The sequence below is a fragment of the Chiloscyllium punctatum genome, chromosome 19 (genome assembly GCF_047496795.1).
Source record: "Chiloscyllium punctatum isolate Juve2018m chromosome 19, sChiPun1.3, whole genome shotgun sequence".
In the NCBI taxonomy this organism is placed as follows: domain Eukaryota; kingdom Metazoa; phylum Chordata; class Chondrichthyes; order Orectolobiformes; family Hemiscylliidae; genus Chiloscyllium; species Chiloscyllium punctatum.
The window spans coordinates 50,651,524-50,677,021 of NC_092757.1; the positions used below are offsets into that span (position 1 = coordinate 50,651,524).

The 25,498-nt window shown below is 44.2% G+C and overlaps 1 protein-coding gene across 3 annotated transcripts in view; it reads left to right on the forward strand.

Annotated features, from left to right (window-relative positions):
* The window catches only part of LOC140491331 (ras-like protein family member 10B), a 218,209-nt gene that overhangs the window by 103,571 nt on the left and 89,140 nt on the right, over positions 1–25,498 (forward strand). For all 3 annotated transcript variants that reach the window (XM_072589359.1, XM_072589360.1, XM_072589361.1), the window contains exon 3: positions 10,300–10,424. In XM_072589359.1, coding sequence (XP_072445460.1) covers positions 10,300–10,424 — 125 coding nt within the window. The remainder of the gene's footprint in view (positions 1–10,299; positions 10,425–25,498) is intronic.

Genomic DNA, 25,498 nt, shown 5'->3' on the forward strand with positions numbered 1-25,498 from the left:
GAGAGGAGAAAAACTTCTTCAAGGCAGGCATCCTTGTAAGAGGATTCGCAGTAGGGTTAAAATCAACTCGGTAAAACACAGTGTTTCAGTGATAGGGACAGCACAGAGACTCAGTGGTCGGGGCAGCACAGTGGCTCAGTGAAAGGGACAGCACAGTGTCTCAGTGATAGAGACAGCACAGTGACTCAGTGATAGAGACAGCACAGTGACTCAGTGATAGGGACAGCACGGTGACTCAGTGATAGTGACAGCACAGTGACTCAGTGATAGGGACAGCACAGTGACTCAGTGATAGCGACAGCACAGTGACTCAGTGATAGAGACAGCACGGTGACTCAGTGATAGGGACAGCACGGTGACTCAGTGATAGGGACAGCACAGTGACTCAGTGATAGGGACAGCACAGTGACTCAGTGATAGCGACAGCACAGTGACTCAGTGATAGAGACAGCACAGTGACTCAGTGATAGGGACAGCACGGTGACTCAGTGATAGGGACAGCACAGTGACTCAGTGATAGAGACAGCACGGTGACTCAGTGATAGAGACAGCACGGTGACTCAGTGATAGGGACAGCACAGTGACTCAGTGAGAGGGACAGCACGGTGGCTCAGTGATTGGGAAGCACGGTGGCTCAGTGATAGGGACAGCGCAGTGACTCAGTGATAGGGACAGCACAGTGATCAATGATAGGGAGAGCACAGTGTTTTAGTGATAGGGACAACATGGTGGCTGATGAATGTGCAGGCGAGGTGGATTAGCCATGGGAAAGGCAGGGGTAGATTGGGTATGGCGAGGATGCTGTTTTGGTCAGTTGATGTGCACTCAATAGGCTGAATGATCTGCTTCCACATTCCCTGCTTGAGGCTGTTAATATGATCCAGTCAGGAAGCCTTGGCTGAACCATGTTAACAGGAGTAATCACTCAGCATTGCCCTTTGATGCTTCTCACTGGCCACTTGCGTATTTCTTTTCTTCCTAGTGGTGGAAATTGAATAAAGATTCGTGCACCTTGTATCTTTCACTGTCTCATGCCCGCACACACTCAACATAGGTGAATGATTAGATTAGATTCCCTACATTTTGGAAACAGTCCCTTCGTCCCAACACGCCCACACCGAACCGCTGAAGAACAGCCTCCCCAGACAGTGGGGAAAAACTGAGCACTACTGCAGTTAGGCGGTAGTGTCTGAGTAAAATAAAAAAAAGAAAATGAAAAAGAAAAAAAAGAATAAAAAGAACAAAATAAACAGGAAGTTGTGTGGTTCAGTTCACTTTGTGAGAAATAAAAGAAAAACAATAAAATGGAAAGAAAAAACATAAACAGGAATGTCAGAGGTTCTGTTCACTCTGAGAGCTGGCTCTGAGGGAGCTGGATCAGGGTCAAGGTCTTTTCACGTGTAAATAAGGGGTAACTTGGTGATGGGATACCAGCCTCTGTGGAGCTAGTTCACCTCCCCACCTCTGTCCTTGCAGGTGGCCATGTACATTGTCACTGAAGCCCACTCCTACCCCTCGCTGCCATTTTGAGTTTATACAATTTCAGCCTCCAGCTAGTGTCTGATTTTCATCAGTGCAAGTCCCTGACGGTGTAGTCTGGAGATGCACCTATCCAGACACCAGGGGCGGGGTGTCCATCAGACACCTGACCTATACCTTGTAGACAGTGGACAGGCTGTGGGGAGTCAGGATAGAAGTTACAAGTGTATACTGCTTAGTCATGACTGAATATCAAGGAAACTGCTCACAGATGGTTTGTTTCCTGGGTGCATGATCATAATATAAAGTCATTCCTGGTAGTTTGACATTGCTGGTCAATCCATCACTCACTTCCTATCCATCGTTGCCCACGGGAAGATTGTGATACATATATGGAACTGCAGCAATGAATCTGGTGTATATCATGTCGTTACATCGAGAGTTTCAGCAGGGGCAGAGTTTGAACAAACAGCAATGAAGGAACAGCGATAAATCTCCACATCAAGAATCTGATGGGCTCTCTTCAACTCGCCTTCTTCCACACCTATTGTAGTCACAGCATAGTTGTCTTGGTTATATTTTTATACTGGTGTACATGTACTGGTGTATACTGGTGTTACGACAAGGAATGAAGATGGTAGTATTGAGGTATTTAAGGAGAAAGAAAGGGAGGGTTATGCTGATGAGGTTCAGTGAAGATGGTCAGGAGGAGTCAAGGCATCAAAGGATATGGGCCAAGCGCTGGAAAATGGGATTAGAATAGTGATGTTGTTGTTTTTGACTGGTATGGATGCAATGGATCAATGGGCCTTTTTCTATGCTGTGGACATCTATAACTGTATGAGTCTCATCAGCCAGCACAGAGCTTTTGGGCCAAGTGGCTGTGTGTGAGGTAGCCTCTGTGTAGGTGGAGAGTAGGCAAATTGCTGACTATTCAGATCAAATTCTGTGTAGATGGATAGGGGATGCCGAGATGGAATAATAAGGTGGATTTGTCACTTAGTGGAACGAGCTGCCAGCTTAGTTTATGTATCTGTCTCTGGTGGCCATACAGCGATATAAGAGAAATAAAAATAGAAAACGCTTGAAGCATTTAACGAGCCAAGGAGCATCTGTAAAGGGAGATATATCAGGTGAATGACCTTTCCCCAGAGGTGGAAGACATTATAACCAAATAGTTTTTAAGCAAATAGATCAAGGGCAAAGGGATGGAGGGAGGAGCAAGGTCATTCTCCACAACTTAATACCTGGTCTCTTTCCAGTATTTACTGTTTTATGACAGATTCAAAGCACCTCACAGTGTTCAGGTTCGGTTAATCGATTTGGAGTGCATGCCTCTAGTGGTACAGAATAATTTAACATTTCTTTTCACAGGATTTGACTCTCACTGGTCAGGCTAGCATTCATTACCCACCTGTGATTACCTGTGTGAAGGTGGTGAAGAGCTGTCTACTTGAGTTGTATTAATCCACATGGTTTTGGTAAATTCACAATGGTGTTAGGAAAGGAGCTCCCAGAGTTTGACCCAGTGACAGTGAAGGAATGGCAATATATTTCCAAGCCAGAATGTGTGTTGGAGGGAAACGTGCAGGAGGTACTGTTCCCATCTACCTGCTACCTTTTGGCAAAAGTATTGTCAAAGGAGACACACATATTTCCATTCTTCTTCCTTATCTGGTACACTGTACAAGTACACTTTGGGTACTTGCTATTTGTTTCCCCTCTTTTATCTCTCCCTGGGACGTGTAAAGCAAGCTGCTAACTCAGCTCACTATTTCCTTAACCTTAAGCGAACTCATATCTTCCACAGAAGGGCTTATGCCCGAAACGTCAATTCTCCTGCTCCTTGGATGCTGCCTGACCTGCTGCGCTTTTCCAGCGACACATTTTCAGCTCATGTCTTCCACAGCCTTGTTGGATCTTTTTGACATCTCTATGGTCTTCCACTTCTTGAGCTATCACCTCATTGGGTTCTAAGTAACTCAGGACTTGTTCCTTAGCCTAACGGTTTGGAAACTGCTTATAACAAAACCTCTGCTGTTATCTGCTTCTTCAACATGCACGACTCTGTTTCTGACCCTTCCTCTTTCTCTCTGGGTCATAAAACCAAAGTCAGCAAATACTTTAACAACTATTCACCCTACACAATTAACATTCTGGTCATTTAGCTGAAATCACACAATGTTTTGGAAACGCTGTTGTAACTCAATGTTCAAAATGACTTTCTGAGCTTTAAGAAAGATCAGATTTTCACAGAACTCTAAAACTTAAAATCTATTTTCCTCCACTTTAGTTCTCAAATAAAAATTACAATGTGCTACAAATCTTCACAACAAGGTGGTCACAATACCTCACAGTCTACCCAGCCAGTTTTGGATATGGGAGGTCACTTTTCAAAAAAAGCTCATCAAATTCGTTCCTTGCCAGGTACCAGCAGACATCAGGTTCAGTGACAATTAGAGGTTTTGCGTTTCTACGGGGTGACACCAATGGCCCAGTGCCTACTCCAAGGGTGGTGCCTGTTCCCTCTGTGATGTGCTGCAACTGAGAGAGAGATTGCGTCTTCAGCAATCTCACGAGCCATTTGATTGGTTAGTTCAAAACAGCGGGCAAGTTTGCATGCCCACTTGGCATCAGTAATATCGGAGACTGGCGTGATGATGTGGAATTGCCAACCTAATTATCACCAATTTATGAATGAGTGATGGGTGAGAGGTGGGAGGGATATCAGCCAAATTTGCAGCTATAAACTCCAGTAATGATTCCACTGCCTGTTCAACTTGGATGGCAGGTGTGTTGTAGAAGGATGTAAGAATCTGAAAAGTTTAAGGCGATACAAGATACATCACCAAACATCATAATATCACATGGACTTGGTCGGGAAGATATAGATTTGGATCTCAATGAAGTAAGACTTAGGTGGTCTCCTCACAATCTCAGTAAGGCTTCATCGGTCTTACCAGTGTAACACAATGTCTACCATGCACCAGACTATGTCTTGGTTAAATAAGAGCCTTTTCTTGTTAGATGACCAAGTTTTTTTGCTTCTGCCCCACTCGTTTAAGCAGGTGATGTGGATTGTTACCAGGCAAGAGGATGGCAGCAGTAAATCCACCAGGTGGAGCTTTCCCCCATGAAGAGCTGTGGTGAGGAACCATCTTAAAACAGATCACAGTGGCTGGCCGTTCTTATCTGAGATCTCTGCAGTGGGACCGAGAGTCAGCTCACTTCCAGCAGAGCTGCCTCTTGTGTTATTGCAGGACATTCAGCCGTGTGGACAGAATTGTCAATGTGACGTGCTGTTTCCTATGTGTCACCTCTGCCCTCTCGTCCTCCCCCTGCTTCCCACATGATACTGAATGAAATGTTTAGTGTCAGCAGAGTGCTGGGGAAACATGGGGGAGACTGTGAAGGGGGTGGCTTTCCAGAGGGCGAAACCCACCATCAACTGTCAACGTTCCTGAAGGGTTTTAAAGAGCCTCCTGGGCCAACAGGAACACCATACATCGGGCCCATGACTTTGTTGCCAAAGACCAGTGCGCCCACCTTCTACCATGCCTTCCCTGAGTGGCAGTGTTCCCCCATTGCTGCTTCCTGGTGATGGGTTTTGCCACCTGTGGGGTAGCTGGAGACTTTGTTCCAGCCTCTTCTCCTTTTCCGGAGGTTGCGAGAGTATTGGATGATAACCGTGGATTCTCCAGCAACTGAACTGTGGAAAGAAGGTGGACAGTCTAATGAGCTGCACTGACTTTGCAGAACTGATGAGCAGAGAGAATCTCCACTTGGTCTATTTTCTGCAACTAAAGCCCCATCCAGTGCACCCAGGTCACTAGGCCGTTCCCTCCTGAGCCTCCAAGTGAGTTGCCCACCGTACTTCCTAACACTGCAGTGTCCAGCTTAGCAACACCAGTGAGCTCACACTCAACTGCGCAAAGCTACCATGCACACCACTCTCTACCACAACCTCCATGAACCAGTGCTGCAGGAGAGGTGAGCACTGCTGAATTTATCTTGGAGGCCTGGTGCTGTTGTAAAAAGGTTTCCTGCCAATGGGCAATCGTGGCGTGCAGCCATATTACCATCACGGGTTGCTGTGAGGCCTGATGTGGCAGAAACAAGAGCAGGTCAGAGGTTAGGAATGCTGCAGTGAGTAACTCACCTCCTGACTCCCCAGAGCCTGTCCATCATCTACAAGGCAAGAGTCAAGTGTGTGCCGAAATGCTCCCCACTTGCCTGGACGGGTGCTCCAACAACACTCAAGAAGCTCAACACCATCCAGGACAAAGCAGCCTGCATGATTAGCACCACATTCGCAAACACCTACTTCTTCCATCACCAATGCTCAGTAGGTAGCAGCACCTATAAGATGCCCTTCACCAAAGATCCTTAGACAGCACTTTCCAAACACTCAGCCACCCCCCCTCTCGAAGGACTAGAGCTGCAAATACATGGGAACGCCATCACCCTCAAGTTCCCCTCCAAGCCAGCCACCAATCCAGGCTTGGAATTATATTGGAAATAATTCCCTCACTGTCGCTGGGTCAAGATCCTGGCACTCCCTCCCTGATGGCATTGTCGATCTACCGACAGCACATGGACTGCAGTGGTTCATGAAGGCAGCTCACCACCCCCTTTCCAATTGCAATAAATGCTGGCTCAACCAACAACACCCACATCCAATGAAAGAGTTAAAAGAAACACACACCATTAACAGTACCTTGCAATGCAATCCCCCCCACTCCCCCAACTGGAAATCAAAATTTCACATTCCACCTCAATCAGTCACCCAACGTGCAGTCTGTTTTGATATAATTGAATAGTTTCATTCTTGTGTGATCCCCCATTATAAGAAAATTGTGTAATAACAGCACCATTTAAACCAATGGGACTTCAATCATGTTATAGCCAATACAGGCAAGGAAAGTTCATGTTCTACACATAATGGTCTAAATCCTTCAATCACATTATAGCTAATTCACGTTGCAGAAGCGCACATTGTAGCAGAACTGACTGTACCCGATTTCACACTGTCATGGGCTCCATAAACCCCCTTCCCCAACAATATGCACTGATCCCATCTCTGATCTAATCCTGGTTTCTGCAGATGTAAAATCAAATGCAAAGCACTATGGTGATGGTGACTACAATTAGGTTATGTTTACTTTAGTGATGGAAAGGGATACATATATACTGCAGGGCAAGAGTTATAGCTGGGAGAAAGTCAATTAGGATGCAGTTAGGCAAGATTTCGGATGCATAGGGTGGGAAAGGAAACTGCAGGGGATGGGCACAATTGAAATGTGGAGCTTATTCAAGGAACAGCTACTGTGGGTCTTTGATAAGTATATACCGATCAGGCAGGGAGGAGGTGTGGTGCGCAGGATGAGATGTGTTGTTAGGATGAGATGTGATGGCTCAGTTAGGGTGTTTGAGAGTTACAAGTTAGCCAGGAAAAACCTAAAGAGAGAGCTATGAAAAGCCAGGAAGGGGCATGAGAAGTCGTTGGCGGATAAGACCAAGGAAAATCTTGAAGCTTTCTATAGATATATCAAGAATAAAAAAATGACTAGAGTAAGATGAGGGGCCAATCGAGCATAGTAGTGGGAAGCTGTGCGTGGAATTAGAGGAGATGAAGAAGTGCTAAATTAATGCTTTTTGTCAGTATTCAACTGGAAAAAGACAATGTGGTCGAGGAGAATACTGAAAAACAGGCTACTAGACTAGATGGGATTGAGGTGCATAAGGAGGAGGTGTAAGTAATTCTGGAAAGTATGAGAATAGATAAGTCCCCTGGGCTGGATGGGATTTATCCAAGGATTCTCTGGGATGCCAGGGAGGAGATTGCAGAACCTCTGGCTTTGATCTTCATGTTCGTTATTGTCTACAGGAATTGTGCCAGAAGACTGGAGGAAAGCAAATGTTGTCCCCTTGTTCAAGAAGAGGTGTAGAGACAACCCTGGTAATTATACACCAGTGAGCCTTACTTCAGTTGTTGGTAAAGTGTTGGAAAAGGTTATAAGAAATAGGATTTATAATCATCTTGAAAGGAATAAGTTGATTAGCGATAGTCAACACAGTTTTATGAAGAGTAGCTCGTGCCTCACAAACATTTTTGAGTTCTTTGAGAAGAAAGAGGTGGATGAGGGTAAAGTGGTTGATGTGATGTATATGGATTTCAGTAAGGTGTTTGATAAGGTTCCCCACGGTAGGCTATTGCACAAAATACGGAGGCGTGGGATTGAGGATGACTTTGCAGTTTGGAACAGAAATTGGCTAGCTGAAAGAAGACAGAGGGTGGTGGTTGATGGGAAATATTCATCCTGGAGTTCAGTTACTACTGGAGTACCACAAGAATCTGTTTTGGGTCCACTGTTTGTCATTCTATAAGTGATCTGTATGAGGCCATAGAAGGGTGGGTTAGTAAATTTGCAGATGACACTAAGGTCGGTGGAGTTGTGGATAGCGATGAAGGATGTTGTGGGTTACAGAGAGACATAGATAAGCTGCAGAGCTGGGCTGAGAGGTGACAAATGGAGTTTTATGTGGAAAAGTGTAAGATGATTCACTTTGGAAGGAATAATAGGAATGCAAAGTACTGGGCTAATGGTAAGATTCTTGGTCGTGTAGCTGAGCAGAGAGATCTCAGTTTCCAGGTACATAGATCCTTGAAAGTTGCCACCCAGGTTGATAGGGTTGTTAAGAAGGCATACGATGTGTTAACTATTATTGGTAGAGGGATTGAGTTTCAAAACCATGAGATCATGTTGCAGCTGTACAAAACTCTGGCATGGTCACATTTGGAGTATTGAATACAGTTCTGGTCACCACATTATAGGAAGGATGTGGAAGCTTTGGAAAGAGTTCAGAGGTGATTTACTAGGATGTTGCCTGGTTTGGAGGGAAGATCTTATGAGGAAAGGCTGAGGGACTTAAGGCTGTTTTCATTAGAGAGAAGAAGGTTGAGAGGTGACTTAATTGAGAAATAAGATAATCAGAGGGTTAGATAGGGTGGATAGGGAGAGCCTTTTTCCTCAGATGACGATGGCTAGCATGAGGGGACATAGCTTTAAACTGAGGGGTGATAGATACAGGATGTCAGAGGTAGTTTCTTTGCTCAGAGAGTAGGAGAGATGTGAACGCACTGCCTGCAATAGTAGTAGACTTGGCAAGTTTAAGGACATTTAAATGGTCAATTGGATAGGCATAAGGATGAAAATGGAATAGTGTGGGTTAGATGGGCTTCAGATTGGTTCCACAGATTGGCGCAACATTGAGGGCCGAAGGGTCTGTACTGCGCTGTAATGTTCCATGTTCTATGTCCTACAGTTTAATCTTTGTCACTTGCGTCCCTCGGTTTCCTGATTGGTTTGACTTGTTGGGAATCTTGTGACTATCCTGGTTCCATTGGGTGGCAGTGCAAAGCAGGTGAGGTTGAAGTGAGTGTTAAATTGGAGACCTGACCGATAAAGGCAACTGGTGGAATTGAAATTAAAATCATACGAATCTCAGATGGCAGCTATCATCAATTGCTGGAAAGGTTCATCTGGCCTCCAATTGTCTTTTCAGGCAGAAAATCTGCCATTCATGCTTGGTATGTGACTCCAAGTCCAGAGCGAAGTAGTTGACCCTGAAATACCCCCAGCAATCACTCTGTTCAACAGCAATTAGGGATGAACTACAAATGACCATATCCAATGTAAAAATAAATAAGAAAAAAATCAGGAAAATAATCAGGCACCATAAAGCTGGCATTGCTGCCCCCAGTGGTGTGATTAATTGTCCATTGAGTGACAATCCAATTTTGCCCAGATTCTGTACACTATACACAGCTTTTCCTTCATTGTGTATTCTGTACAGTCTTAGTGCATTGTCTCGGTATACACAAACTGAAAAAAACCTGAAAAAATGTACAATTTGCATAAGTGTACAATTTGCTGCTTTTTCTGTGCCATTCTAGTGTGGATTATCTGCAAATTTGAAATGCTTACCACCAACCAAACCGAAAAGCGGGACTCCAAAGCAGAAATTGTGAGTCTTCCTGCAGTATTTAATGTCCCTTCCCCATCAGAAGCGTAGGATTCCCTACTTACCAACGTGATGGGAGAATATAAGAACACAAGAAACAGGAGCAGGGGTAGGCCATCTGTCATGTTGAGCCTGCTACGCCATTCAGTAAGATCATGGTGGAACGTTCCATGGACTCAGCTGCACTTACCCACCCACTCACCGTAACCTTTAATGCCTTTGCTGTTCAAAAATCAACCTTTGCCTTAAAAACATTCAATGAGGTAGCCTCAACTGCTTCAGAGGGCAGGGAATTCCATAGACTCACAACTCTCTGGGTGGAGAAGTTCCTCCTCAACTCAGTCCGAAACCTGCTCCCCCTTATTTTGAGACGACACCCCCTCGTTCTAGTTTCACACGCCAGTGGAAACAGCCTCCCTGCTTCTATCTTATCTATTCCCTTCGTAATTTTCTATGTTTCGAAAAGATCCCCCCCTCATTCTTTTAAATTCCAATGAATATAATCCCAGTCTACTCAGACTTTCCTCATAAGCCAACCCCATCCACTCCAGAATTAACCCAGTGAACCATCTCGGCACCCCCTCCAGTATGTCCATTCTCAAGGGGAAATCAGAGATAAAAGATCCCTTTCAGAGAGGTCTGAGGGTAATCACGTTTTACTTGACCTGTTAGTTTTTCGGTGCCAGTCGTCCTACTGGGCATTAACCTTAGAAAAGTTCCATTTTCAATTGTTAAGACTAATTAAGGCTAATTGAGAATGTAATGGATTAATCCCGACTTGCCTGTCATTTCCAGGAATGGGCAGACACGTGTTGCCGGGGGCTACGGAGTGCTCATGCCTACGTACTGGTTTACGACATCTGCTGCTTTGACAGCTTCGAATACATCAAAACAATCCGACAACAAATATTAGACACAAGGTAAGAGGAGTTTAACATGAGTTAAGTATTCATTGGGACTCTAACCCACTGTATTCTCGACCCTGTAACACATGTGTGTGCATATCTCTGGGAGCACGTTCACCAGCAGCTTTGCGGGTTTGAACGACCCTTCACAAACTCAGTCAGTAAGTTCAGACTGACTCTCCATGTGGCACTGTGGGGATGCTACTGTGGTGACAGCGCTGAACCTTGAGTGGGACATTCAGCCTGCTGAGGGGGATGCAAAAAAATCAAATGTATGACTTCAAAGAGCAGGGGAGCCTTCCTGGCCAGTCTTCATAAAATTCCCCCCTAACAGATCATTATCTTCCTTCTGTTTGCGAGAGCTTGCTGTGCGCTGATTGGCAACTGTGTTCCCATCAGACCTCACTTTGCTGGTGAGGCTTATTGATGGGAAAGGCTTTGGGACACCTGACCATAAAATCCCTACCATGTGGAAGTACGCCACTTGAGTCCACACTGACCCTCCAAAGAGCATCCCCACCCAGATCCTTTCCACTAGCCAATCCCTGTAAGCCTGCATTCCCCATGGCCATTCTACCTAAGCTGCACATCCCTGGACAATCTAGCATGGCCAGTCCACCATGCACATCTTTGGATTGTGAGAGGAAACCCACACAGACACGGGGAGAATGTGTAAACTCCACACAGAGAGTCACCCGAGGCTGGAATCGAACCCGGGTGCACTAAGGCAGCAGTGCTACTCCTGACGTTGTCTCTATCCTTATTTTGTAATTTCCGATATAACGCATTGTCTCTGTACAAATCCCTGTAAAGCCGGAAGGAGTGAGAGATGGTCAGATGCAGTATCTGTCCAATCCATTCCTTCAAGCCTTCCCCATGTATCCTAGCCCTGATGACTGACAAAGAGACAGACAGACAGACAGGAAGAATCAATCTGCTCCTGCAAGACAACTTAATTCTTGCTCGGATTGTGGCAAATTCTAAGCTTCATTTCAGAACCTTCAATATTGTCAGCGTTCAGCTGTATGATGTAATGACAGAGACTGGGTAAATCTGATTTTAATGAGGGCCAACATCAAACCATAACCTTCCGCAGCACTTTTAAGAGGTAACAAGCATCCAGTTTCTCATTCTGAGAGTTCACTTCTCACAGAACATTGAGAGGCTGCACATAATGGTAAAGAGGAAGAGATGGCCTGCGATTATTATGATTCTCGTAAAAGAGGACCTTCACTGTAGCTATACTTGTATAACCCAAAGGTTATACCCATTATTCATATGATGGAGGTAGCAGTCAGTGAGAACAGGGACAATCTATAAGATATCGATCACAGGCATGTAAGCTGATCAATTATGTACCAGTTGCATCTCATTTTGATGATGCAGTTTTCTTTTGGGGATTAATTGATTTGGTTCTGTCTTGTGAAGAGAAGCAAAAAAGCTTGGTTTTGCCAACAATCAGAAAACATGATAAAAAGTAACTTTCGCAATCACAGAGCATCCCAAATGTTTTACACCAGTCAGGTGCAATCATATTGTAATGCACAATGTGTGCTCTGTAAGGTTTCACAACCACAATGTCATGGAAGGCCACCTGTTTCAGTAATGATGTGGAGGGGCTTGTGTTAGACTGGGGTGGACAAAGTCAGAAGTCAAATGACACCAGGTTGTAATCCAACAGGTTTGTTTGAAATCACAAGCTTTCGTCCTGACTTCATCTGATGAAGGAGCAGCGCTCTGAAAGCTTGCAATAGCAAATAAACCTGTTGGACTATAACCTGGTGTCATGTGACATCTGAATCTGTTTTAATGGTCAATTCAGTTGCACATGTTGAGCAAGTCACTCAGAGAATTCTCCAGCTCTTCTTTGAATATTGCCATGGGATCCTTGATGTCCATGGAGAGTTGGTGGTCTTGTTGCAAACACTGGAGATTCCTCCTTAGAAATCTGAGGGCTCAGTTTATTTTGCATGTTATCTCTGGGCAATTAGGGATGGGCAATAAGTGCTGGTCTAGTCAGCAATGCCCTAATCCTATGAATGATTAAAACAATTCTGCGAAATATGGATTCCCAATTGAAATTTGTTTAAAAGATGAACTTCCAGTTAAGTTTCTGTGGTTACCCATTGGAAAATTGGATCACAGAACTTAAAGTTATCTAGTACAGGATTGTTTTTGTTGGTAATACAACATAACACAGCAATCTTTGGTAATTAAAGTCAACACGCTTTGGTTCTACTAAGTTTCCAATTATGGATGATCATCTTGCAGCGAACTGATATCATCCGTAGTTTTTATTGAAGGATAAGATGATGAGGAATTTCTTCACTCAAAAAGTGGTGAATCTTGGGAATTCTCTGCTCCAGCGTGCTGCAGAGGCTCAATTATTGAGTCCTTTCAAGACAGAGGTCGACAGATTTCTACATATTGAAAACATCAAGGGATATGGAATAAGGCTGGATATAGAGTCATAGAGTCATAGAGATGTACAGCACGGAAACAGACCCTTCGGTCCAACCCATCCACGCCGACCAGATATCCCAACCCAACCTAGTCCCACCTGCCAGCACCCGGCCCATATCCCTCCAAACCCCTCCTATTCATATACCCATCCAAATGCCTCTTAAATGTTGCAATTGTACCAGCCTCTACCACTTCCTCTGGCAGCTCATTCCATACACGTACCATCCTCTGTGTGAAAAAGTTGCCCCTTAGGTCTCTTTTATATCTTTCTCGTCTCACCCTAAACCTATGCCCTCTAGTTCTGGACTCCCCGACCCCAGGGAAAAGACTTTGTCTATTTATCCTATCCATGCCCCTCATAATTTTGTAACCCTCTATAAGGTCACCCCTCAGCCTCCGACACTCCAGGGAAAACAGCCCCAGCCTTTTCAGCCTCTCTCCCTATAGCTCACATCCTCCAACCCTGGCAACATCTTGTAAATCTTTTCTGAATTCTTTCAAGTTTCACAATATCTTTCTGATAGGAAGGAGACCAGAATTGCACACAATATTCCAACAGTGGCCTAACCAATGTCCTGTACATCTGCAACATGACCTCCCAACTCCTGTACTCAATACTCTGACCAATCAAAGAAAGCATACCAAACACCTTCTTCACTATCCTATCTACCTGCGACCACAGAGGGTGGTTCACGTGTGGAATGAACTTCTGGAGGAACTGGTGGATGTGAGCACAATTACAACATTTAAAAGACATTTGGATAAGTACATGAGTAGGAAAGGTTTGGAGGGACAAGGGCCAGGAGCAGGCAGGTGGGACTAGTTTAGTTTGGGATTATTCTGGATTAGTGGTGCTGGAAGAGCACAGCAGTTCAGGCAGCATCCAAGTAGCTTCAAAATCGACGTTTCGGGCAAAAGCCCTTCATCCAGCATCTGCAGTCATTGTTTTTACCTAGTTTGGGATTATGTTCAGCATGGACTGGTTGGACCAAAGGGTCCATTTCCGTGATATATGACTCAATGTTGAGGGACAGCAGAAGAAAGAATGACAAAAACATGACTATGAAGGGATCAAACGAGAACATCCCACCCCAGGGAAACTTAATGTCAGGAAGGGAGGTTGTAACATTATACAACCGAGGAATGGGAAACAATGGATACTGATAGGACAGCAGGAAAGAAAACAACAATCAGATGGATGCATAAGATAATGTTAAGAGTGTGAGAAATCCTCCTGTGAGTAAAAACAAGAAGCAATTGGGCAAAGACACAGAACTAATTGTGACAAATGTGTTTCAATTATCAGGCCGAGGAAAAGTGTTCAACTCTATGCCTTGCAATTGAATTCAGCTGAAGTTTAGTCTAAAACATAACACAGATTTTGTCCCTTGGAGTCTTGCTGTAAATGGTGTAAATGTCATATCTGAAAAGACTAATGTGGTCTGCTCAAACCATGGGGCGCTGTGATGACATCATTCTATTTGTGTGTAACAATGCTGCAGATTCATCTTGAACACTGCATGCATTGCAATCAGCTTCAATTAAACCACAAAGTCAAAGAAAGAGTAAAACAAGGGCAAATGAGAAAAGAGTTCTAAAAATAAAATAGATCTGCAATAAAAATGACATAATTGGTAAAAGAATTGTGTACCAAATCTGTATGTCTCCACCAAAATCCAAGTGTCCTAATTTGGCCACTTTCACAGGTGGTGTAGATGCCAGACTAGGCCACACTTTCTGTGGCTTTCTAACCTGGTTTGTTATTTGAAAAATATTCCACACAATGTCATGACGTGAGAACCACAGAACAGACCTGGGCTGACATGAGCAAAATCTGTTTGCTGCTCTGGAGATCCTGTTTCCCAACTCCCTCTTCTTCATTTTGGGTTCGCATTGCAATCACCCGCCTTCCTGATGCTAACTATCAGTTTCTGATGAAGGTGACACTGTTGAGAGGATGCTTACCTTCCATCCAGGGCTATCACACTCTCCATTTCTGACAATCAGCTGCTGATTGTCCGTGTCCTCGACATCTTTCAACTGATTAGCTCCATCCAGCAAAGGGACTTTCTTCACACTCTGTACGGCAAGCAAATCAGCATCACTGTCCATCTCTTGCAGGTCCTTCTCTTTAACTGGGAATAATGTTGCTTCATAAGGTAGATGATTCCCGAGTCTAATAGCTTAATCAGACTGTTGGTGATTCAGGGTGAAATACAAGTTCAGAATTCCCCCAGGCCATACAGTGAGTTTATTTAGAATCGAGAGAACTCTGCCTGATCCATGATTCCACACATGCAATCGCTCAAAAAATAAATGCCAGAAGTCGTGTAAATGGTTTTATTTGCATTGTAAACCTCAAGCAGTTGGTGAGCTCCACTTAAACAGCAAAGATTCTGCAATTTTCCAAGCACTAATCCATTTCTTGGAGTGTATAAAATTGTATAAAATCAGCGAAGATAATATTTATAGGAACATAAGAAATAGGAACATTAGTGGGAGATGGTGGTGTATTGGCAATGTCACTGGGCTAGTATCTTAGAAACCCAAGGTGATGCTTTGAGGAGCATGGGTTTGAATCCCACCACATTGTGGAATTAGAATTCAATATATAAAACAAAAACAAATTGTAACCATTGTTTGAAAGTGCTATTTGGTTCACCAATATTATTTAGGGGATGAGATCAGTCATCATTTCCTGATCTGGCTTCCAGCTCTGTGCTCAACTCATAACTGTCCCTCTGACATTGCCTGAACAAGCCACTCAGTTCAAGATGGGCAAAGCATGCTGGTTCAACCAGTGTTCATGAACAAAATTTGAACAACAAATTGATCCCTCATGTATGCTCCACCAGTCAATTCGATCATGACAACATAAACAGAACAACATGTTATAACAAGTTTGTAGATGGATATAGATAAATTGAGTGTTGAGCAAAACTGTGGCAGATGAAGCATAATGTAAAAAAATAAGTAATAGTAATAGCAGAGAATTAATTAAATGGAGAATGACTGCAGAATTCCCAGGTGCAGAGTCATAGAGCTGTACAGCACACAAACAGATTCTTCGGTCCAACTTGTCCATGCCAACCAGTTATCCTAAATTAATCTAGTCCCGTTTACCAGCATTTAGCCCATATCCCTCTAAACCCTTCCTCTTCATAACATTCCATACATGCACACCCTCAGCATGAAAAAGTTACTCCTCAGGTCCTTTTTAAATCTTGCCCCTCTCACCTTAAGTCTATGCCATCTACTTTTGGACACTCCTACCCTGGGAAAAATACCTTGTCTATTTACCCTATCCATGTCCCTTGCAATTGTATAAAGTCCTATAAGGTCACCCCTCGGCTTCCGACGCTCCAGGGAAAACAGCCCCAGCCTAGTCAGCCTCTCCCTGTAGCTCAGATCCTCCAACCCTGGTAACATCCTTGTAAATCATTTCTGAACCCTTTCAAGTTTCCCAATATCCTTCCGATAGGAAGGAGACCAGAATTGCACACAATATTCCAAAATATTGCCAAACCAATGCCCTATACCGCTGCAACATGACCTCCCAACTCCTGTACTCAATGCTCTGATCAATAAAGGCAATTGTACCAAATGCCTTCTTCACCACCCTATGGCTCCACTTTCAAGAAACTATGAACCAGCACTCCTAGGTCTCTGTATGGCAACACTCCCCAGGACCTTACCATTAAGTGTATAAGTCCTTCCCTGATTTGCTTTTCCAAAATGCAGCACCTCACATTTATCTATGTTAAACTCTATCTGTCACTCCTCAGCCCATTGGCCCATCTGATCAAGATCCTGTCGTACTCTGAGGTAACCACCTTCACTGTCCACGACACAGAGGAACGTATGTGTTCTCGTGTGTGAATCACAAAAAGCTAAGTATGTAGGTTCAGCAAATAATCAGGAAGGCTCAGGAGATGCTGTCCTTTATCACAAGGGGAATTTTACAAACCTCTGGAGCAAGGAGGATTTGAACCCAAGGGTCTGGTAGATATCTCAAGGTGAGTGATTTAATGCAGCTGATTGGATTGTTAGGCGAGTTAAAGTAACTCTTAGTTGCCACCTTAATTGGTCAGCAGTTGCATACAGGCCAGATAAGGCAAGGATTTCAAATCTCCTTAACTGAAGGCTATTAGTCAAACAAGTATGTTACGTCTTTTTTTTTAACCAAATTTTGAAACTGAATTCAAATTCTCATGGGATTTTGATTAAATTCTGTTATTAAATTCAGGCCCATGGATTACTAGTCCATAAAAATAATCACAACATTACTGTACATTTTTCCTGTACATAGATGGTAATTAGCCCTTCGGTAATTGTACCAAAAGAGGTAGCAAGATCCAAACAGCTTCAAGCTGCTGGCAAGATGGATATGTGGTCTGACGGTTAGAATCCCAGCATCGACCTTTTCTAAAACTTGCTTATGCTTTAAAATTGTTGTCTTCCAAGTGATATTGATGCCGCTGTATATGACTGAAAGGTATATAGGAGAACTCTATCTAACCCACACCCAGAGGGCCTCTATCAGTACTGGGGTAGACTACACCCTGTCCTCACTCTGTACCCCAGTAGCTTTCACATTCAAATGGTCTTTTCCAACTATTTTCACCCCTTATAGCAACATGCCACCCACAAATACATCTTCCTGCCCGTTCCCTGACGGCGCTCCACAAGGATTCATTTCACTACAACAGTCTGGCGTACTCCTCAATCTAATAAACTACCTCTGACATACATCTTTTCTTGAATCAGCACTCATTGTTCTAGGTGTGGTTATAGAGTCAGACAGCATAGAAATAGGACCTCTGATCCATAGCGTAAAGAGCTTGCTGAACTGATCCACTAATAAATCTTGTCAGAATCTATGATGACTAGTGAAGTATTAAGATCACATTAGATTTCTAATATTTCAGGAATTTACCCATTTATCCATATATTCATTGATGAAAATCTTGTCTGTCATGGTAATGATCCAGAAGGGAGGCATGTTGGCTCAATGCTTATCACTGCTGCCTCACAGTGCCACACTTGAGTTCAATTCCAGCCTCGAGTGACTGTCTGTGTGGAGTTTGCACATTCTCCGCGTGGGTTTCCTCTGGGTACTCCAGTTTCCTCCCACAGTCCAAAGATGTGCAGGTTAGGTGAATTGGCTGTGCTAAGTTGTCCATAGTGTTCAAGGATGTGTAGGTTAGGTGCATTAGTCAGGGATAAATATAGGTTAGGGAAATGGGTCTGGGTGGGTTACTCTTCGGAGGGTTGTGTGGACATGTGGGGCCCAGAGCCCTTTTTCCACACCTTGGGGACTTGATGTCATGTTTCAGTTATACAGAGCACTGTGAAACTTGGCGTGAAAAGTCTCTGTTATGAGGAGAGACTGGGTTTATTTTTTCCTGGGGTAGAGGAGGCTCAGGGTGGGATCTGATTGAGGTATTCAAAATTATGAGAGGAACAAGCTGGATAGATTGTGAGAATCTGTTCCCTATGGCAGACATGACTAAGACCAGAGGGCACAAGGTTAAGGTGAGGAGTAAGTGGCTTAGGGGAGATCTGAGGAATTTTTATTTCAGCCAGAGGGTGGTATAAATATGGAACCCGCTGCCTGAGAGGGTAATGGAGGCAAGTACCCTCATCAAGTTTATGAAGTATCTGGATAAATACTTAAAATGCCAGGCTGTAGTAGGCAATGGACCAAGGGCAGGTAAGTGGGACTAGTGAGGTTTGGTGTTTGTTGGTCGGCATAGACACTGTGGATCGAAGGTCCTGTTTCTATGCTGTCTGATTCTATAACCACATCTAGAACAATGTGTGATGATTCAAGAAAAGATGTGTGTTGGAGGTAGTTTGTTAGATTGAGGAGTACGCCAGTCTGTTGTAGTGAAATGAATCCCTGTGGAGCGCTGTCAGGGAAGGGGCAGGAAGATGTATTTGTGGGTGGCATGTTGCTATTAGGAAAAGAACCATTTGAATGTGGAAGCTGCTGGGGTGGAGAGTGAGGACAGGGTCTACCCTACCCTAATACTGATCGAGGCCCCCTAAGTGTGGTTTAGGTAGAGTTCTCTTTCAGTCACCTCCATTTTCAGCTTCCACAGGGCCCGTACTCTTGGCCCACTTCTCTCACACTCCTACACTCCCTCACTCCCCAAAGGAACCTTACAGTGCATTCACAAGAGGGACACCTTGACCTCCTTCCTCACTGTTTCAGTCCCCCCACACACATTCCAGATGAAGCAATGTATTACTTATATTTCTTTTAGTTGAGTCCACTGTATTCATTGCTCACAGTACATTTTTCTTTACAGTGGTGAGGCCAAACGTAGATGGGTGAGCACTTTTCAAAACACCTCCGCCCTGAGCTTCCAGCTGCTTGGCATTTCCTTGCTCTCAAGCTAACCTTCCTGTGCAGCATTCCAGCAGTACTTCATGCCAGCTGGAGGAGTAGCACCTCATTTTCCAATTACACACTTCACAGCTTTCAGGATATACCACTGAGTTCACCAGCCTCAGAGCAGCAACACTGCCCTCTATTTTGAGTACACATCCTCCGCCCTCCCGTCTCCCTACATCTTGTTGGCATGGGTTTGCTTTCAGTAGAGCTGACCTATTTTCTACCAGTTACACTCACAATTAACACCCATTTTGCATCTCAACATCTCCCTTATTACCATTAGCACTCCCTTTGTCTCTTGCCCTGGGTACCCTAATCATCTTTCTACTTGCTCGTTCTCACACGGTATCAATAGCATAAAATCCATCATTGTCCGATTCTGAGGAAGGGTCACTGGGCCCAACGCGTTAACTCTGATTTTTCTCCACAGGTGTTGCCTGACCTGCTGAGCTTTTCCAGTAATTTCTGTTTTTGTTTCTGACTTCCGGCAGCCGCACTGCTTTCTCTTCTTATTGTCCACCCCACCTTGGGTTCCAAAGAAAGACATGAAACAACGACTTAGTTTCCCAGTTAACTCTGAAACCCGCTGGGTTTCTCTAGCATTTTCCCTCAGATCTCCAGCATCTACAGTATCTTGATTTTATTTGAGTAGACAGCTTCTTGTTACGCAAAGGTGTCAAAGGTCTCCAATGATAGCTGAGAATATGCAGTTTGAAACACTAATAGATTATACATGGTCTTATTTATGATAGAGCAGGCTTAATGGGCCAAATGGCCTCCTCCTACTCCTAATACACGTATTTGCAAAGTCACATGACTAATCTTCTATCTGAGCTATACCTTACCACACAATCCCACATTATCAAATGCTTTTGGAAAATGCAAATACACTACATCCACTACATAACCCTTATCCTCATAAGGTTTTAACAGGTTGCTCAATTCCCCCAATCATCAATCCTTGTTCACTCCATACAAAATGTCATGACCCTCTAAGCTATGTTCCTAAAAAGATGCTAATATTTTCCTGAAGACAATACCAGGCCTACAATTCTCTGTTTGTTATCTCCTTCCTTCCATGCGTATGAGGATAATTCTTGCTGTATCCAATTCACAGAATTCTAGATCTAGGGAATTATGAAACATCAAAGCCAATGTGTTCATGATTTATCAAACTACCTCTTTTATAATCTTACAATGTTGACTGACAGGCCAAGGGATTTTGTAGGTTTTAGTCCCATTCATTTCTACATTATCCTTTTATGCAATAATATTAATTTTAATCTACTAACTTTCCCAAATCTCTGATCCCTGCCACTAAATCCAGAACTTGCTAAGTGTCTTATGCCATGAAAACCGGCAACATTTGTTTAACATCTCACCCACATCATTATGTCTCCTGACTCTGCCTCCTAACATCCCAGGTGTACTCTTGCTGATCTCTTCCATGTTACATATCTAGAATCTTTACGATGTGGAAGTAAGCCCTTTGAATTCACACCAATCCTCCGAACAGAATCCCACACAGACCCATCCCTCTATCTTATAGCCATGCAATTCCCATGACTAGTCCACCTAGCCTGTACATCCCTTTACAGTGTAGGTAGTTTTGCATGGTCAATCCACCTAACCTGCACATTTTCAGACACAGGGAGTACAAGCAAACTCCACACAGACAGTCACCTGAGGGCGGAATTGAACCTGGGTCCCTGGTGCTGTGAGGCAAATGTGCTAATCACTGAGCCACTCTCTGTTGATTTATCTATAAGCTAATATAATTGTTTTAGAGTTTGGATTTTTAACTGGTGACAAGTATGCTTTGATCTATGTGTACGAGGGAATTTATTGATTAATTTCTCCGTATTTCTAGAGCCACGGTTTTTAAAAATACAGTATGACGGAGTGAGTTCCAGAGGTATTAATGGGAATTTGTTTGCATTGTGGGAGAGTTTTATGAGTGGAAGAGTAAGCAGTGGAGATCATTAACCTGCTTTCAGTTAGAAAGATCAGGAATTGACTTGTTTTTGCTAAGGAGAATTCCATAACTTTATGCAGCATCTTCATGTGGACGACATTCCCTTCCTTTCACTTCAGTCGTGTCAGCACCTAATGGGTCATTGAGACCACAGCAGAGGCTAGAACAGTGAAAGTAATGATAGACTTACATAACTGAAGACTGCATTTATTCAATGCCCATGCCACCCAGGGGTCTTCACAAGGCTTTTGTCTTCTTTACCTTCCTCTATGTCAAAGTGCCACCCTAATACCTACTACTGTGTTGGAGGGAGCCTGCTGGTTGGTACACCCTGGTGGCATCCTCTGGGGGCTTGGAGCTTAGACCTTAGAGGACCCCAGCCTGAAGCCAGGGTCCTGCAGCGGTGCACCTTCCTTGGCCTGAGCTTCTGCAGGTGATGGGGTCACTGGGGTTTGAGGTTGAGCTTGATTTATTGTTGTCACACCCTCTGAGACACAGTGAAAAGTGCTGTTTTGCATGCTGTACAGGCAGATCATACCATACAGAGTACATCAGGATAGCAGAACAGAGGGCAGAATACAGTGTTACAGCTGTAGAGAAGGTGCGGAGAGAGAGAGAGAGATCAACATTAACATTTGAGAGGTCTGTTCATTAGTCTGATAACAGCGGGGAAGAAGCTGTTCTTGAATCTGTTCATACACGTATTCACACTTTTATATCTTCCACCCGAGGAAAGAGGCTGAATGAGAATATAGCCAGGGTGGGAAGGGTCTTTGATTATGTTGGTTGCTTTCCTGAGGCATCAGGAAACGTAGATGGAGACAATGAATGGAAGGCTGGTTTGTGTGATGGACTGGGCTGTGTTCACCACTCTCTGTCGTTTCTTGTGGGCTTGGGAAGAGGAGTTGCCATACTATACTGTGATGCATCCAGATAGAATGCTCTCTATGCTGCATCTATAAAAACTGATAATACTCTTTGTGGACATGCTGAATTTCCTTAGTCTCCTGAGGAAATAGAGGCATTGCTATTCTTTCTTGACTGTCACATTGATATGGATAGACTAGGACAGATTGTTAGAGATCATCACTCCCAGGAACTTGACAATCTCAACCATCTCCACCTCAGCACCATTGATGCAGACAGCACCATTGATGTCCTCCACTACAATTCCTGAATTCAGTGACCAGCTCCTTTAGTTTACTGACATTGATGGAGAGATTGTTATCTTTACACCACGCCACTAAGTACCCCATCTCCTCCCTGTATCTTGTCTCGTTGTTGTTTGAGATCCTACAATGGTGGTGTCATCAGCACACTTGTAAATGGAGTCAGGGCGGAATTTGGCCACACGGTGGTGAGTGTATAAGGAGTGTAGGAGTGGACTGAGTCTGCAGCCTTGCAGGGCACTGGTGTTGAGGATTATGGTGGAGGAGGTTTTGTTGTCTGTCCTTACTGAATGCAGTCTGTGAGTCAGGAAGTCAAGGATCCAGTTATAGAGAGGGGAGCTGAGACCTCGGTCTCGGAGTTTAGAGATGAGGTTGCCCATGTTTCTGTTTGATTTTGCATTGTAGCCCGTTAGGCCACGTAAACCTTGCTACAACCAAGTTGCGTTTGTGTGGTTAGGTGGAGATGGAGTCATAGAGTCAAACAGCACGGAAACAGACCCTTTGGTCCAACCAGTCCATGCTGACCATAATCCCAAACTAAACTAGTCCCACCTGCCTGATCCTGGCCAATTTCCCTCCAAACCTTTCCTATTCATATAATTATCTAAATATCTTTTAAACATGCACCACTCCTTCTGGCAACTCATTCCACCATGTTGCACACTGTAATGTGTGTGAACCCTGTGCTGGTGCGTCCTCAGAGGTATCAGAGAGATCACCCCCAGAGGTGGTGCTGCATGGGAGGTTGTGACCACTTTGTGCTTCCTCTGAGTCTGGAAGGCCACTGGTCCCTGCAGTGGAGAAGAAGTAATGAACTGTTGGTTAATTGGTGAAATAGACAAAGGGAGAAAGTGAGGACTGCAGATGCTGGAGATCAGAGTCGAAAAATGTAGCGCTGGAAAAGCACAACAGGTCAGGCAGCATCCGAGGAGCAGGAGAATCGACGTTTTGGGCATAAGCTCTTCATCAGGAATGTCCTCATTCCTGGTGATGGGCATACGCCCGAAATGTTGACTCTCCTCTTCTACCTCGGAAAATGGACAATCCCTGACATAGACCAATGTGGGACTAGCCACACATCTGAGCTTTTGGGTCATGGTCATCTCCCTATTGGCACAGGAATAGCTAAGCTCCTTCCCTGGCAATTTCACCATCCGTTCTTCAGAAGGGGTGAGGCTGAGAATATCAGGCACCCTTCTGCAGATGAGGACCCTGTCCCTGCTCTTGTGAGCCATCTTATCCTGCCGAGAGAGAAAGAGAAAGATTGAGTGTGATGGCAATGGATGCATATTCCTTCCAGACAAGTATTGAGTTTCTGGTTTGTGATCAGTAATTTGCTGATTTTCAGGTGTTCGAGTCACCTTCAGATTTGGACACTGGTTTGGACAGAACTTATTTAGGAATGTGAAGTGAAGAAAGCAGTGGACAGGTGTTTCAGGGCAAAAGGATCTTTTCATTTTTTAAATACAAGGGGGAAGAAATCATGGCAAATCTACTAAACAGTGAAATTGACACAATCAACTAAACGGAGGATAGTAATTAAAAACGTTATTAAATTAGACACAGGTTAAACACTATTAGAAGCTAAATAGCAGTTTTAATCACAAACTTTAATCAGGCTTCCTCCCCTTGGGGTTCCCTGCACAGTCACTACCCACCTTCACCTCCCTGCTAGCTGGGTTGGAAACTTTTGGCTCTCGGGAGTTTCAGCTCACCACTAGGGAAAACAAACATGATTTTGAAGTACCAGCTGACTGTTCCCGCTTCTGTACCCAGTGCCTCAATGAAGACTTCCAACTGTGTAGGCCTTAAGCCTTGATTGAGTCTGCTGATGCAGTAGGACGCGTATTGGATTTATCAGGTGAGTCCGTGGTTTTCCTGACTTACTGGGGGTTTTTGCAGGAGGTGTCTGGGGCCTTGCAGTGTCGGTCAGATGAGTAGTTTTTGAGGTTGTCAGTTCTCAGGTCTGTTGGTGGTGGTCAGTTGCTGTTGGTTCCCCCAGTACAGGACAGGTCTGTGTCAGTAGTTTTGGGAATTGCTGTTGGGATCCTCCCTTCCAGAAATAGCTCTTGGAAAATAGCCGCTGGAATTAACTGTTGGCATTCTTCTTCTGGGGATCGCAACTTGGGACACCTCCTGGGGGATTAGCTGCCAGGGGAATAGCTTGTGGGGAGATAGCTGCTTAAGATCCCTCTTCTGGAGATAGCTATGGGGTTAACACCTTCAGGTGAGATTGGGGCTTGCAATTGTAGTAATTGTGGGCCTCTTATCTTTGTGCCAAATCTACACTTGCTGTTGTGTTGCTGGTGCTCTCTTTGAAGTCAGTTGACTTCTCGATAGTTAAGAGCATGTGGAAATAGATTTTGATTGAAGTTGAAAGTCTGATATTTCTGTGAATGAATATTGATAGAAGTTGAATGTCTGGTATCTGTGCATGTTCCACACTGTCTATGTTGGGTAGCCAGATGGGTAAAAGTTAGTTTCAGTCACGAGTTGAAGGAGCCGGTGTTGGACTGGGGTGGACGAAGTTAAAAATCACACAACACCAGGTTATAGTCCAACAGGTTTATTTGGAAACACTAGCTTTCGGAGCGACGCTCCTTCACCACCTGATGAAGGAGTGGCGCTCCGAAAGCTAGTGCTTCCAAATAAACCTGTTGGACTACAACCTGGTGTTGTGTGATTTTTAACTCAGTCTAGAGTGTTAAGTGTGGTTGATTGTTCTCTGAGAATCGAGGCATAAATTGGAACAGGTGAAAGTGAGGGCTGCAGATGCTGGAGATCTGAGTCGAGAGTGGGGTGCTGGAAAAGCACAGCAGGTCGGGCAGCATCCGAGGAGCAGAAGAATCGACGTTTCAGGCAAAAGCTGAACAATGGTTCCAAGCAGACATGTATTTTTCCCAGAGCTCAGCCCAGCTGCTCCTTTACTTTTGAACATTTTGAATAGTGTGGGGTTTTGGTCCACTATTTTAGATGATTTGCTCAATCCTACACAAGGTGCCAGGCTCTCCCCCAGGAAGTGATGATGGGATGCCACCACTGGGCAGTGTTAGAAGGTTGGCAGCACAAGAGTCCTGTGTGT